Genomic DNA, 13,196 nt, shown 5'->3' on the forward strand with positions numbered 1-13,196 from the left:
AAATGGTACTTGTGTCAAACAGATGGGAGAGTAACTATTCTATGCCTTCTACGTTTTGTGGCTAAGTATTGCATATGGCTGCTGAAATGCACCTCCTGCATACGCTCGAGTGTTTAAGCAGTGCTATAGATTTTCAGTTCCCCACACGGGTCACCTTAAAAACGTTGATTAGAAGCACGAGTTGGGGTGCGGGAGGCACAAAGTCTGTTTCTGGCTTTGCCTTGCATTTCTTTCGTGATCTCCGCGAAGACCATCGTGGCCCGTACAACTAGCCAGTCCGTGACGGGGAGCCGGCGGCGAGGGGCTGCCGGCGCCCTGCCCTGCGGGGCGCCGGCCCCAAACGGCTGCTCCGTTACGCGTCGGCGGCCTGGGGGCGGGGCCACGGCCAACGGCTCCGCCCGCCGGAGCCGCGCGCGCCCGGAACCTTGCCGCGCCGCGCCCGCTGCTGCGGGGAGGGACGCGTTTGGCTGCTGCACCGCCGCTCCCTCGCGGCGGGCGCCCGCTGGCTGCGCCGGGGCCTCCGCCGGGCTCGTCATGGAGGCGCTGGCGGCGGAGCTGGGGAGCCTCACCCCCGAGCAGGCGGCGGCTCCTGTGAATACGGTGGAGGTCAGCGGCGGCCCTGGGCGGGGGAAAGGAAGGGCTGGTGGTAAGGGACGCTGCCGACGATCCCTGAAGGGTAGAAATGGGGTAAAGCCTCTAGGAAGCTTGCTTTGCTTGTACGTGCCAGTACTGTGTTTGGGCGGTTTGGCTAAATCTTTGTAGGAGCTGGGATACTGGTGGGATTTACGGATAGTCCTATCTGCAAGCATCACCCCCTGGAATGAGATTCTGCATGTGTTTTGTAGAGTCGAAATGGTAGTTAGCCTTCCCTTGCCAAAAACATACTTTAAAGTGTTAACAGGGCACTAAGATTCCTGTTCTTAAACTGGGATGTAGTATTATGGAGTTTTCCAATAAATATATATTCTTACATAAGCTGCTTTTAGGAAAAAAAACAGTGTATGTTTGTGCCTTGAGTAAAAATTGCATAGTACATACGGCTTACTAAGGTGCTCCGAGTCATCTCCCTGTGTTGTTTTACTCAGCTAGATTGGCTTTGGGCAGTCTTTTTTTCTAAACAGATCTGACTTTAAACACTGTCATTGTTTTTTAAAAGAAACTAAGATTCTTAAATGTTTGTTCACTCTTTAGAAAGCTACTTCAAACTGTTTTTTGGTTTCAGGAAAAATGGAGACTTCTTCCAGCATTTCTAAAGGTTAGTGTTACGCACTCATTTCATGGTGTGAACATTCAGTCTCCTTTCTAACCTTCCATCCCCCTCTTCTGCCTTTTGCTATTTCCCAGAATCGCTGTCCACCCTCCATCTGGGCTTTGCAATTCGTTTACATTCCCTGCTCCCATGGAACTGGGGATAAGCTTGCTATATAAATTAGTTCCTTGGTTAATAAGATTAATTTGAGGAGGCATCCTTTGCCTCCTCAGGTTGGCATTTTTTTGTATGGTCATTCTGAATGAACAGTATACATGGGATAATATTTTCAGATAATTTTACTGTTTCAGTGGCACCCAGAGACCCCATTCATGGTCTTTGCATAAACTCGACATAAACACTGAGTAGGTAGTTGTGTTTGTCATAGCAAGTATGTAACTGCAGACCTGGATTCTGCAAAGGCTTAAATATATGTATGTCTTCATTCATGAATGTCAGAACTTGACTGAACACGGAGATTACTACTGTGGTAATTTGAGTGCTACCCATGCAGTTTGGTCCTAGCTGAAGACACAGTTATATTTAAAAATGCAATTACGTGTAATAACAGGAGTACAAAACAGTTGGAAGTGAGAAGGGAGAAAGACAGTAATGATATTGTATCGTAAAGATGGCAGGTAAAGTCTGTGGTCTTCACAGGTACTTTCGGGAAATTGTAACCACCTCTGCACCCATATCATCAGTCCTTTGAAATGTTGCCCACTTCAACAAGGCTCTCTTCAGCCTAATTTTGTGAATTCCCTTCCTTCCCAGTGTAATATCCATGCACTCTCTTTCTGTTACACCCTTCAGTGTTTCATCTTTGCAGGAAAACAAAATTCAAAGGTCAGTTATGGATTGTATGCCTTTTCACTGTGGTTCAGGGCTGTGAAGATGTTTTGGGGCCCTCATGAATCCTATTGCTATGTCTTTCCTAGCAACCCTATAAACATCCATCACATGCTTGAGCTAGTGATATTGTCTGAATTCGTGAAACTGTTAAAAAGAGAGGGTTGCTGATGGTGAGGTGCGATTTACTGTGTGCTTTATGCCAAGTGTATCCATCCCACATGATTTCCAGCCTGTGAGCCCTTTACTCTAGGACTGCTGGTGGTGGTCTGGCCTTTTTGTTGCATGTTGTTGTATTTATGCCAGTAGTGTTACAATTGGACAAAACCGATGTTGTGCATTACAGTTTCTATAGTAGAGCTGTCTTTTGATAAAGCTGTTGACATCTCCGTATAAAAATTAAAAGAGGAGCTATCCTGACTTCTAAACACTAATAAACTCATAATATTTTCTTGCCTATGTCATATGATGTGTGATGTTTTTGTAAGATAGCAGAACTCTTACCTAAAGAGTTTTGCTCTGGGGTCATTCTTCCTTTGTCTTAACCTGTGGAGACTTTGCTGAGCAGCTAGGTATATGATTCCAAGTTTCCTGTTTTTTCCTAACAATTTCAGACTGAGCTGTTGTCTGTCATGTGAACTACATAAATACATTTTTTGTGGCCTTCAAACAAGATCAAGAAATCATTTAAGCCCAACCTTTTTAAAGCAAAATAGGCCATTAAAAGTTCCACGTTACCTGTGAAGTTCCTTGTCCTCACAGCCTCTTGCCCTGATCTGGGATTGTTGCTGCTGGTTCCCAGTCTTCTGTCATGCAGTAAGCACAGGTCTGGCAGAGCACAAGCTCTGCATCTCACCTGTACTGATGTGGGGTGCTGCTGGTCTAAGCCATCCTTACCTGCTAATTAGTTTGGTTTAGTTTTTATCTCTGTTTTTTTCTCTGGATTCTTCTGTTTTCTGTATGGAGTTTTAAACTTTGCAACCTTTTAGCTGTAATTGAATATTTAAAGCCTAAAGCCATCTGTGAGCATATAAGCATGTGTCTCAAAATTGGCTAGCACTTGACAAGCTGATGAAGTACGGGCTAGATAAGCAGACAGTGAGGTGGACTGAAAACTGGCTGAACAGCTGAGCTGTTGGATTGTTGTGATCAGTGGCATGAAGTCTGGTTGGAAGCCAGTAACAAGCAAGGTACCCCAGGGGTTGATGCTGGGTCCTATACTATTCAGCTTCTTCATTAATGACCTGGATGATGGGGCTGAGCGTACCCTCAGCAAGTTTGCTGATGATACAAAACTGGGAGGAGTGGCTGATACACCAGATGGTTTTGCTGTGATGGTTGGCTGTGAGGGGGACCTCAACAGGCTGGAGAGATGACCAGAGAGGAACCTCATGAAGTTCAACAAAAGGGAAATGCAAAGTCCTGCAATTGGGGAGGAGCAACCCCAGGCACCAGCACAGGCTGGGGGCTGACCTGCAGGAAAGAAGTTCTGCAGAAAAGGACCTAGGGGTCCTGGCGAACACCAGGCTGGATGTGAGCCAGCAATGTGCCCTTGTGGCTAAGAAGGCCAATGGTATCTCGGGCTGTTTTAGGCAGAGCATTGCCCGTGGGATGAGAGAGGTGATCCTTCACCTCTACTCAGCACTAGTGAGGCCTCACTGGAGTGCTGGGTCCACTTCTGGGGTCTGCAGTACAAGAGAAACATGGAGCTACTGGAACAAGCCCAGCAAAGGGTCACAAAGATGATTAAGGGATTGGAGCATCTGTCATATGAGGAAAGGCTGAGAAAGCTGGGATTGTTTAGCCTAGAAAAGAGGAGGCTCGGGAAGGATCTTATATCAATGTGTACAAATACCTGATGGGAGGGAGTAAATAAGACGGAGCCGGACTCTTCTCAGTGGTGCCCAGTAATGGGATGAGAGGCAACAGGCACAAATTGAAACAAAGGAAGTTCTGTCTAAATATAGGAAAAAAACCTTCTTTACTGTGAGGGTGACTGAGCACTGGAACAGGTTGCCCAGAGAGGTTGTGGAGTCTCCATCCTTGGAGATATTCAGAAGCCCTCTGGACATATTACTGGGCACCTTGCTCTAGGTGACCCTGCTTGAACGAGGGGGTTGGACTAGCTGATCTTCAGAGGTCTCTTCCAACCCCAACTGTTCTGTGATTCATTTTAATGGCTTTAAAGGCTGTATTTTGCATTGCAATTGGTATAGCTGCACCTTTTGTTTCTGAAACCTCTGATCTATTAGCAGAACAAATGCTTCTCTCAGTATTCTGTCAAACTGAAATCTTTATTTTTTTTCTGTAATCCTAGATAAATTTAATTATTATAATTCCCCTTCTTTTGATTGCTCTAAGTTCCTTAATCATAAATCCTGAAAATGTACTGCATCAATTCACTACCTAGAAGAACTGGGTGCTGTTTATTCTGTGTGATGTTACCCTTGGGCATGTTCTCTGACTTCCTGTTGATCTGCAAATCCATTTCAAATTTATCTTATGAGTATCATGTCCTCCTGTGGCTGTTGTTTGCTTGCTTATTGACTTCTCTTTCTCACACCCCACTTCTGTTCAGTCACCCCTGTCTCATTGGCTCTCTCTCCATTTCTTCTTTATTACAATTGCTTTTGTTAGGGTTTTGTTAGGGACAATTTCCTTCTTTAGTAGCACAAATGATTAATAGTACTATACATGATTAAAATTATTTCAAAATAATGGCAAACTGACAAAATATGTTGACTCAAAATGCTTTTGCTTATATGAATTTCAAAGTCCGTTGTGTGCTTACTTTGTTTTAATTACTGAATTACTATTTTGACTCTGAGAACAATGACAACCCCGGTGCAAACCTGGAAACATACAGTTTAGAACCAAACTAATTATCCAGGGAGTTTTCAGAAATTCATCAAATGAAAGATTTTAGTGGAGATCCAAAAGTGCTTATAAATGCTTAATTCCTTATGTCTTTTACAATAAACATTACTGAAGCTAATTTTATTTGCTGCATGCATTTTTTTTTTTTTAGGTGAAAGGACTTGTGAAGCAGCACATAGATTCATTCAACTATTTCATCAATGTAGAGGTATGCTTTTTTGGTGGGAAGGGGGTGGCACTTTGTCATCAGAAAAAGCATGTCACTCAATTCTTTTCCTTTTTTCAGATAAAGAAAATCATGAAGGCCAATGAAAAAGTTACAAGTGATGCTGATCCAATGTGGTACTTGAAGTAAGTGTAAAACTGATTTCTGTATCAGCAGTAGAATACATACTATCTCACAGGTTTGTCATTGACTATAAAATGTATATAGGCATCTGTATGGGTATAGCTCAAAAGAGTCTTCTGCATGACTTAACTGTTATTTAAAGCATAAAAAGATGTAGAGGCTTAAAGAACAGTCATGTTAAGCAGAGTTGTTAACCAGCTGTTAACAGTACTTTATATCGCTATTTTTTATAATTCAGTAATCTCGGACAACAGGGGACTTTATATCACTCTATTTGCAAAGGTAACTTGGGACTTTTTGCATACGCAGTTTAAATTTTAACTTTAACTAGAATGTAGGTCAAATACAATGGGTTACTTTGGGAAGAATCATTGCTCATTATTAATCAACCTATATTCATCAAAGGAACTTCATTTTTCAATATAAGAACTCTTCTTCCTTCAGGTCACCTGAAAAATATTTGGGTCATTGCTCATTTTAGAAATGTTTGTATTACAGGTACCTCAATATCTATGTGGGTACTCCAGATGTGGAAGAAAGCTTTAATGTGACACGACCTGTATCACCTCATGAGGTATTAATGATTCCATTGTAGTTTTTTTGTTTGATCTTTGGAATGTCTTGGTTAGTGGCTGCATATAACTTTTTGTTTTGCAGACATCCCTGCTACTTGACGTTTGGTGCTAGTCTTTATATCACCTTCAGTGTAGAAAGAACCTTCAGAGATTTAAACACCATGTACTATACTTTTTTTTTTTTTTTTTCCCAGTGCTCCCGGTATGTACGATTAGCTGTATTCAGCGTTTTAATGTAGCTATATTTGAGTGGGTTTCCATGGAAGTAGTGAAAGTACTTCTCTTGCTTAGCCCGTGGCTCTCCTTTTGACAGATTTGATGTCTGGAGACTACAATGTGGTGCTCTTTGATATTTTTCTTAAACTTTTTCTAATATTAGCATAGCTACTTTCTGCACCATAGGTCAGTTCAGTCTCCCTTTCCCTCCCAGTCTTCTCTGGGGATACATCTTTTGTTTTTTGCTCATGATTTTTAAGAGAGCAAGTGTGGCAATTTTGAGCAGAATCAGATGAAATTTGATACAATTCTTAGAAATTGCAGAAGAGCACTAGCCTTATGGGGAGTGTATTTATCTTCTTTGCTCTGTTGTAAGTGTGTAAGTTAACAAATGGCTGTGTACTTCTGCAATAAATACGTATGTTGGAGAACAAATGCTGGTGTCACTGAAATCAGTGAATCTGTTGCTTTTGGTAGAATATAAGGTATAAGGCAGAAAGTATTCCTCTTTTCCTGTTGTACTTTGAGATTAATATCACTGCTGCTGAGGAACTTCTAGCTTCTTTTTGGCCTCAGAAAGGGACCCGAGCTTTGGTCTTGCACCTTCATTTTCCATTTATCTAAATACTGCCAATTGTTAACCTTGATTAATCAATTCACATTTCAGCATGCTTTTTTCCTTGCTGTATACATTTCATACATGATACTGGATCGTTTCCTTCATGTAATGTATGTGGCATGCTGTTTTGACTTTAGTATGGAAGACATTCTGTACTTAGGAGAGATTTTGTAAAGAAGCCATCTGGTGGCTGCCTCTTGTGCCTAGTCACTTTGCAATCTAGAAGCTAACTAAAGTCTTATTTAGCTTAATGGAGTAATTTTAAGGTAAATAACTCAGCCATTAACAGTGCAGTTAGGTAAGGCAGCGCAGCTCGTGGTGCTCACGATTTTTGTAGCTAATGTTAGCTCAGTAGATACGAGGGTGCACAAAATGCAGTAGGAAAGATCTTTTCTGTATAAATGAAATTGCATGCAAAAAATTGTTTGTGGCTGAGAACTCAGACCCAAGAATCCAGATATTAAAATTTGGGCTGGTTGTGTTTTCTTTTTTAATCAAAATTAGTAAGTAAAGTGACTGTACATGCAACAGAAGGCAAAGTAAGTGCTTCATGGGGTATATTAACTTTTAATTTAGAATATCCTGCTCTTGCATCTCAGGCATATCTCACTGCTACTTACTGCTAGTGCTTCATTTTTTTCAGTGGATTATACATGTGAAAGCCATGGTTGTCTTCTTAAATAGGATGCTGATTGAGTGAAACCATGGGTGCAATTGGGGAAAAAAAAAAAAGACTGGATACTTAGGTCGTTACATTTGTCTGTTAAATGCTTATGAAATTCCTTCCCAAACACAGCTAAAATGATTGGATTTTCGTAAACAGTCTGAGTACTTTACCTAGTTCCAATCATGTAAGATCTTTTAAGTCCTTGGCCTCCTGGAAGATCAGGTCATGCGTACAAGTGCCTGCCTTTGAGCTCTAGGTGTCTAATGTAAGGCAAAGTTACCTGAAGCAAGGGGATGCAAAAGTGCAAGTAGCAGATTGATGCACTGTGTAATTCTTATTTTATATCTGTCTTGTGTGGACAAAGCACACAAAGAATCCTCAAACCTTTTTTCTCCAAAGTAATGCTAATGAATCTGTCTAGCTCTACACCTCACTTGATCCTTATGGGAGTTTCATCATCTATTTAAACATGGGAGTTTAAAGTAATTAGAAGATGAATGTATTTTCAGTTACTTTTAAATTCCATGATGTTGCTGAGAGCACAGTGGGACCTACTTTTCTACAAGTCACTGTTTGAAAACTGCTGGTGAACAAGTGTTTTATTACTAGAGAAATGGTTTTCTTTTTAGTGTAGAGAGAAAGGGCATCCAGTTTGCAATGATTCTTGAGGCATGTTTTTCCATACAGTAGCATCTTCAATGCACAGGAAAATTTTAATTGCCTTTTATCAATTCATAATTAATAAGCTGAGTGATTGTATAGAGCCATAAATGTGCAAGTCAGAATCCTGATAAATCCATAATCCTGGAGCTCAAAAGTATAAAATGCTCAGTGGGGTCACAAATGACCTCATGCGAGTTGCTCTGTCACATTCAGCAAATGCAGTAAGCCTTGTCTTGCATAAAGTTATGCAATACCTAAAGGGCTAGCAAAAGAGTAGTAGTAGAGCAAGGCTGGGGAAAGCAGACCAGAAAGATCTGACTAGAAATGATTGAGCTTTGGGCTATTTAATGTCCTGGATATGTATATGCTGCTCCTCTTGCTATCTGAGGAATTTGCATATGGATTTTAGGAATCTTGAGAGGAAGTGATACTTAGTGAGTCTTCTGTAAGTCATCTTTGGAAACAGCATCACACTTTGAGATTTGCTGATTATTCTATCAATAAGGTAGGTCAGTGTCCCTTTTACTCTCATGTGTTGTCCTCATGTTTCTTAGCCAAGACCCCCTCTCAGAGCATGTGGTTACCAGGGCACAGCACGGTTCTGAAACCCTCGTGTCTGCTCTGCCCGTTGGGCCTGTTTGTTTTAATTAAAAAGTTTAGAAGTTATGTCCTGCACTGCTGTCCTCTGAAGAGGCAGTTCCACTGCCTGCTTCTGAGACATCACAATACTCTATTAGGATTTTTTTGGTTTGTTTTTTAAACAAGAAACTTTGCCAGATAAATCCAGGTACTGTGAAGAGCTTGGTCAAGCATCGCTTTACTTTCTTTCTTCATGAGTGCTTGTAGGAGACAGGGCAAATGGGGGTTATTTTAAGAGGGACTCTTGAGACTCTAAGCAGACATCTGACGGTATGATTGTTCTCTTTTTAGTGCCGCCTGAGAGACATGACTTATTCTGCCCCGATTACAGTGGACATTGAATATACACGAGGTAGCCAGAGGATCATCCGCAATGCATTACCCATTGGCAGGTAAGACATCAGATATCAAGCTTCTGGTATTAATTTTTATTTGTCATTTGTTCCATGTGGTGGGAGAAGATACTACTGTAAAACAAATGGAAGCTTACCTTGTTAAAAGAGAAAGTGAACAGGCAAATCTTGATGAACAGCTGTACAGGATATGATTGTTAGATTCTGTTACATGATTTTGTTTTGCCAAAGCTTTTGGAAATTTGCCTTCTCCCATAGAAGAATAAATTGAATGATGGATATTGTCTGCATTTGGATGGAGATAAAAACAAAGACAAAAATACATGAATACTAGAGCTATAAGTCACATTATTGCAAAATGAAAATAAACATGTTTGTTTTATAGCCAAAGGTATTTTTTCTCAGTCTTCTGTACCTAACTTGCAGAGATATGTCTGTGGAAGCTGGATGGTAAAACCAGTAAAACAAGCATTTGTTCTTCCATATGCAGTTAAACTCTTCTTTAAAATTTTTCTATTTTAGAGTGCAGGCTGAGTTTTGTGGAGAAATTTTTGAGCGTTTTTTATTGTTATTGTGATGTTGTTTTTCTAAAGCCTGTCAGATGAGTTGAGAGTAACAGTATTGTGAAGGGCATCTAATTTCTTAAAGAAAAAATAATGTGCCTGAGGGATGGAAAAAAAATAGCTCTAACCATGCCAAAAAAGGCAAAATACCTGGTAGTTCTAGTGTTTGCTGAAAGCACAATTCTGTTTAAAGGTGGCAAAGATGTCTTTTTGTAGACAAGGGTCCTTAAAGACCAGCCTAGCTGGCTTTAAAAGATAGTGGCCTGCCAAGATTCTTTAATAAGTGCCTGTGCATGTTAGCAAAAGTAGAATACTAGCAGGAAGAAGAAGGAAGATATGTAAGGAGCTACTTCTTGTGGTGAAATTTTGAGTTGCAATATCAAAAAATGTACTCTGAAATTTGTCAAGAGAAAATGATATACAGCAATGCAGTTATAAAACCAAGCTTTTGTAGCTGTGGTAATACTGTATTGTTCTGAGGCATTTGTTAAGAGAATAAAACTTTTTTTTTAAACAAACAGCTGAATTTGAGCCCTTTGAATTATTTGATGCAGCGTCTTATATGTAAAGAAAAATGTTCAAGTGAAAGTGCGTTTTCACTAAAATATATGTGATATTTCTATACAAAAGATATAGGCCTTGATAGCTGTGCTTGCTGTGGGTGCCTGGGCTACCTGCATAAAAACTAACTAAATCTGCCAGTAGATGTCCAATTTCAATACTTCTTTTCAAAATACATATTCAGTGCAGTAAGGTGGGATTAAAGGAGAAAACTGTTTTCAGTAGCTTGCCTGTGTTCTAAACCTTAAATGTTCTCTGTGTTCTTTCCACTTTGTACAGCACGGTTATTGTTTTGAATTTGACTGTTCATATTTTTCTATCTTAATCTAAAATACAAGAGCAACTGTGGTTTTCTTGCAGAATGCCTATAATGCTGCGTAGCTCCAATTGTGTTCTTACTGGGAAAACTCCAGCAGAATTTGCCAAACTTAATGAATGTCCTTTAGATCCAGGTATATCTTCCCCCACGTTCTTTTTTTCCCATCTGTGCTTTTAATTTTCAATGTATTTCTGCTAAGAGATGTTTAAAAAAATAACGGAATGAATACTGGGAGAAAACCTGTCCCATCAGTACATTTCCTACCACTGTGAAGTCAACATGGAAAGTTCTTAAATGTTTGCCTGTAATTAAGAGATCAAGAGGTTTTTGAAAATAGTAAGAAATAGTTGACTGTGCAGTGTTTATGTTTGTAGACAGAGCTTTCAAAAGTGATACACCAATGTTTTCAAAAAGTTGAGAGATGTATTTATACACTGATGTGTTATATGAGAACAGAGGTGGAGTTAGTTCTTGGAAATGAAATGGACTGGGGAGAGGGGAATATAATGGTATCTTCCAGAGCAGGAACCCTTATTTGCCATGTCCTGTAAAGCAAGGAGGCATATGATATTGCTTGAAATATAGAGAGGAGATGAAGGGTTATAATAAGCAATTTCTTTGCTTTTTGTATGCTGCTTTTGAAGTATGCGCTAGACATGTATTGTGCTAGCTTGTGGTGGCAGGATACTGTGACATGAAATACTATGCTCGAGGAGCTTAAATAGATGGCTGCATTGTGAAAGAGGAATCTAACATGGCAGATGTACAGATTTCTCATTGTCTTAGATACAACAAGTATGAAATGCATTGAAATACTTTTTTAAAAGTAGTACATGAGAAATTTCTCCTCACTGGAGTGCTGGTGAGAGCAAGTCAGTAATTATGGAAGACTTGCTCTCTTTATTTGATACAAGCATCTGAAATAGCCAGTTCTTTTTTTTAATGTTAATTACAGTCTTCTGGCAGGCAATATTTTTACCCAATTTGTAGGAGTAGCAATTTTATAACACTTTTAAATAAGTCACCAGAAATCTTTGGAGATTCTGGTCTGCTTGAGAATTCTTTTCTGGTCCTTTTCTATTCTATCCAAGTACTTCCCAAAGTCTTAGATCCCAAATACTAAATGTGAGCCTAGCAATCTAATGGAACATTTTCCTAGTTATTATAGGTTCCAGACAGAGTTTGCTCTTTACTCTTTCAAGGCAGAACTTATTCTCCTGTTTCACCCTTTATGTACTTGCAGTTTACTTTTTAGTAATTTATATCCAAAAGCGTATTGAAAGAGGTGAGTAAGGTACAAAGGTACTGACATGCAAAATCTTTCTTTTCTGTTAAATAGGTGGCTATTTCATTGTTAAAGGTGTTGAGAAAGTCATTCTTATTCAAGAGCAGTTATCCAAAAACAGAATCATTGTGGAAGCTGATAGAAAAGGCACGGTTGGTGCTTCTGTTACCAGGTATGGGAAATTCGTGCAATTGCATAAAGGAGATAAGAATGAAGCTCTAGAAGTTGTGGGTGTTTTTTTCCCTAATACAGTTTAATGGGAAAAAACTGTAGACATTCAGCGGCTCTCTCTTGCTACAGTCATTTTGTATGCTAAGACATCAGTCCCAAAACCAGCTTGTGCAGTATTCCCATGAAAATTAGTGGGATTTACTTGTAGGCTTCAGGATTCATCCCAAACTAGGAAAAACAAGTTTTAATGTTTAACATAAGAAAATGCACCTCATAATTGATTGTCCTTGGCCTCATTTTGCAGCAAGTAACGTAAAGTTACTGCAGTGGAAATAGGCTGTAACTTTTTGTCTAACTCAGGATGGTATAAAAGCATTTAAAGGAAATTGAGAAGGAACCAAAAATTTAGGATTTTTATTTTCTAGTAGCATTGGTAGCTTGCTTCATGATACAGACACCTCAGGACTCATATAATTTAGTGTAGACTAATTTACTCAACCTGGAAGATGCATTACAATGCAGTTCGTCTCATGGCGATAACTTAAAATTGGGAAAGCGTCCACACTGGCAACCTCTGTAAGGATGACAGTGGCTATTAAGACATGGACCTACAGGAAAGCTGCATGAGAGAAGTTTGCCTTGTCTTAACTTTTCCTTTGACAGTCAAAGTCTATTACATTAACCTAAAGTGAAATTAATCTGTCCTTAACACAGCTCTCCAGAAGCTACACTGCCACTCTAGGGTAGAGGAAAGGGATACAACCAAATCAGCGGTGTAACCAAAATGGAGGTGATATATGTAAGAAATGCACCTACTTATGGGGGACACAAAATCAAGTGTTTTTGTACTGCACAAATTGCTGAAAATGGCTGGTAGTCTAAATTTGGCCTTTCCTCCTTGACTGAGTTTTATTTATGTTTTTATTGCCTTTTGGTTTTGTTGCTGCAAGCTGGTGTAATATGGTACTTGTTACTATTAGATACGAGGTCTGTCGTCTTTTCTCCTAGATGCCTCTCAGACCTCTCTCCCTTACTGTACTGCTGCACAGACAGCCCACATGAGATTAAAAGTGCAACCAAAAGCGCTGTACCTCCTTACTGGTGTTCTGGTGTTGCCACAGTACCTGTGCACAAATTGACCTTGCTAGATATATCTGAAAAGATTATAAAAGCATGCATGCATGATTTTCAACAATTGTAAACTTCTACATGCTTAGGTCAAATATTGACATTCCCCATCA

The 13,196-nt window shown here is 39.8% G+C and overlaps 1 protein-coding gene across 12 annotated transcripts in view; it reads left to right on the forward strand.

Annotated features, from left to right (window-relative positions):
- Positions 1-498: 498 nt before the first annotated feature.
- Positions 499-13,196, forward strand: part of POLR3B (RNA polymerase III subunit B) — an 86,395-nt gene continuing 73,697 nt past the window's right edge. For 7 of the 12 annotated variants that reach the window (XR_003252047.1, XR_003252046.1, XR_003252048.1 and 4 more), the window contains exons 1-8: positions 499-606; positions 1,223-1,255; positions 5,127-5,183; positions 5,262-5,326; positions 5,823-5,898; positions 8,995-9,095; positions 10,541-10,632; positions 11,839-11,956. Coding sequence is in view for 8 of the 12 variants with exons in the window: in XM_026056778.1 (XP_025912563.1) it covers positions 535-606; positions 1,223-1,255; positions 5,127-5,183; positions 5,262-5,326; positions 5,823-5,898; positions 8,995-9,095; positions 10,541-10,632; positions 11,839-11,956 (614 nt within the window). In the remaining 4 variants the exon portion in view is untranslated. Of the gene's footprint in view, positions 647-675; positions 717-1,222; positions 1,256-5,126; positions 5,184-5,261; positions 5,327-5,822; positions 5,899-6,028; positions 6,102-8,994; positions 9,096-10,540; positions 10,633-11,838; positions 11,957-12,668; positions 12,755-13,196 lie in introns of those variants that run through there. The other 5 variants (XM_026056777.1, XM_026056779.1, XM_026056781.1 and 2 more) reach the window with 5 other exon arrangements.

This window comes from Apteryx rowi, unplaced genomic scaffold, assembly GCF_003343035.1.
Source record: "Apteryx rowi isolate R43461 unplaced genomic scaffold, aptRow1 scaffold_133, whole genome shotgun sequence".
Lineage (NCBI taxonomy): Eukaryota > Metazoa > Chordata > Aves > Apterygiformes > Apterygidae > Apteryx > Apteryx rowi.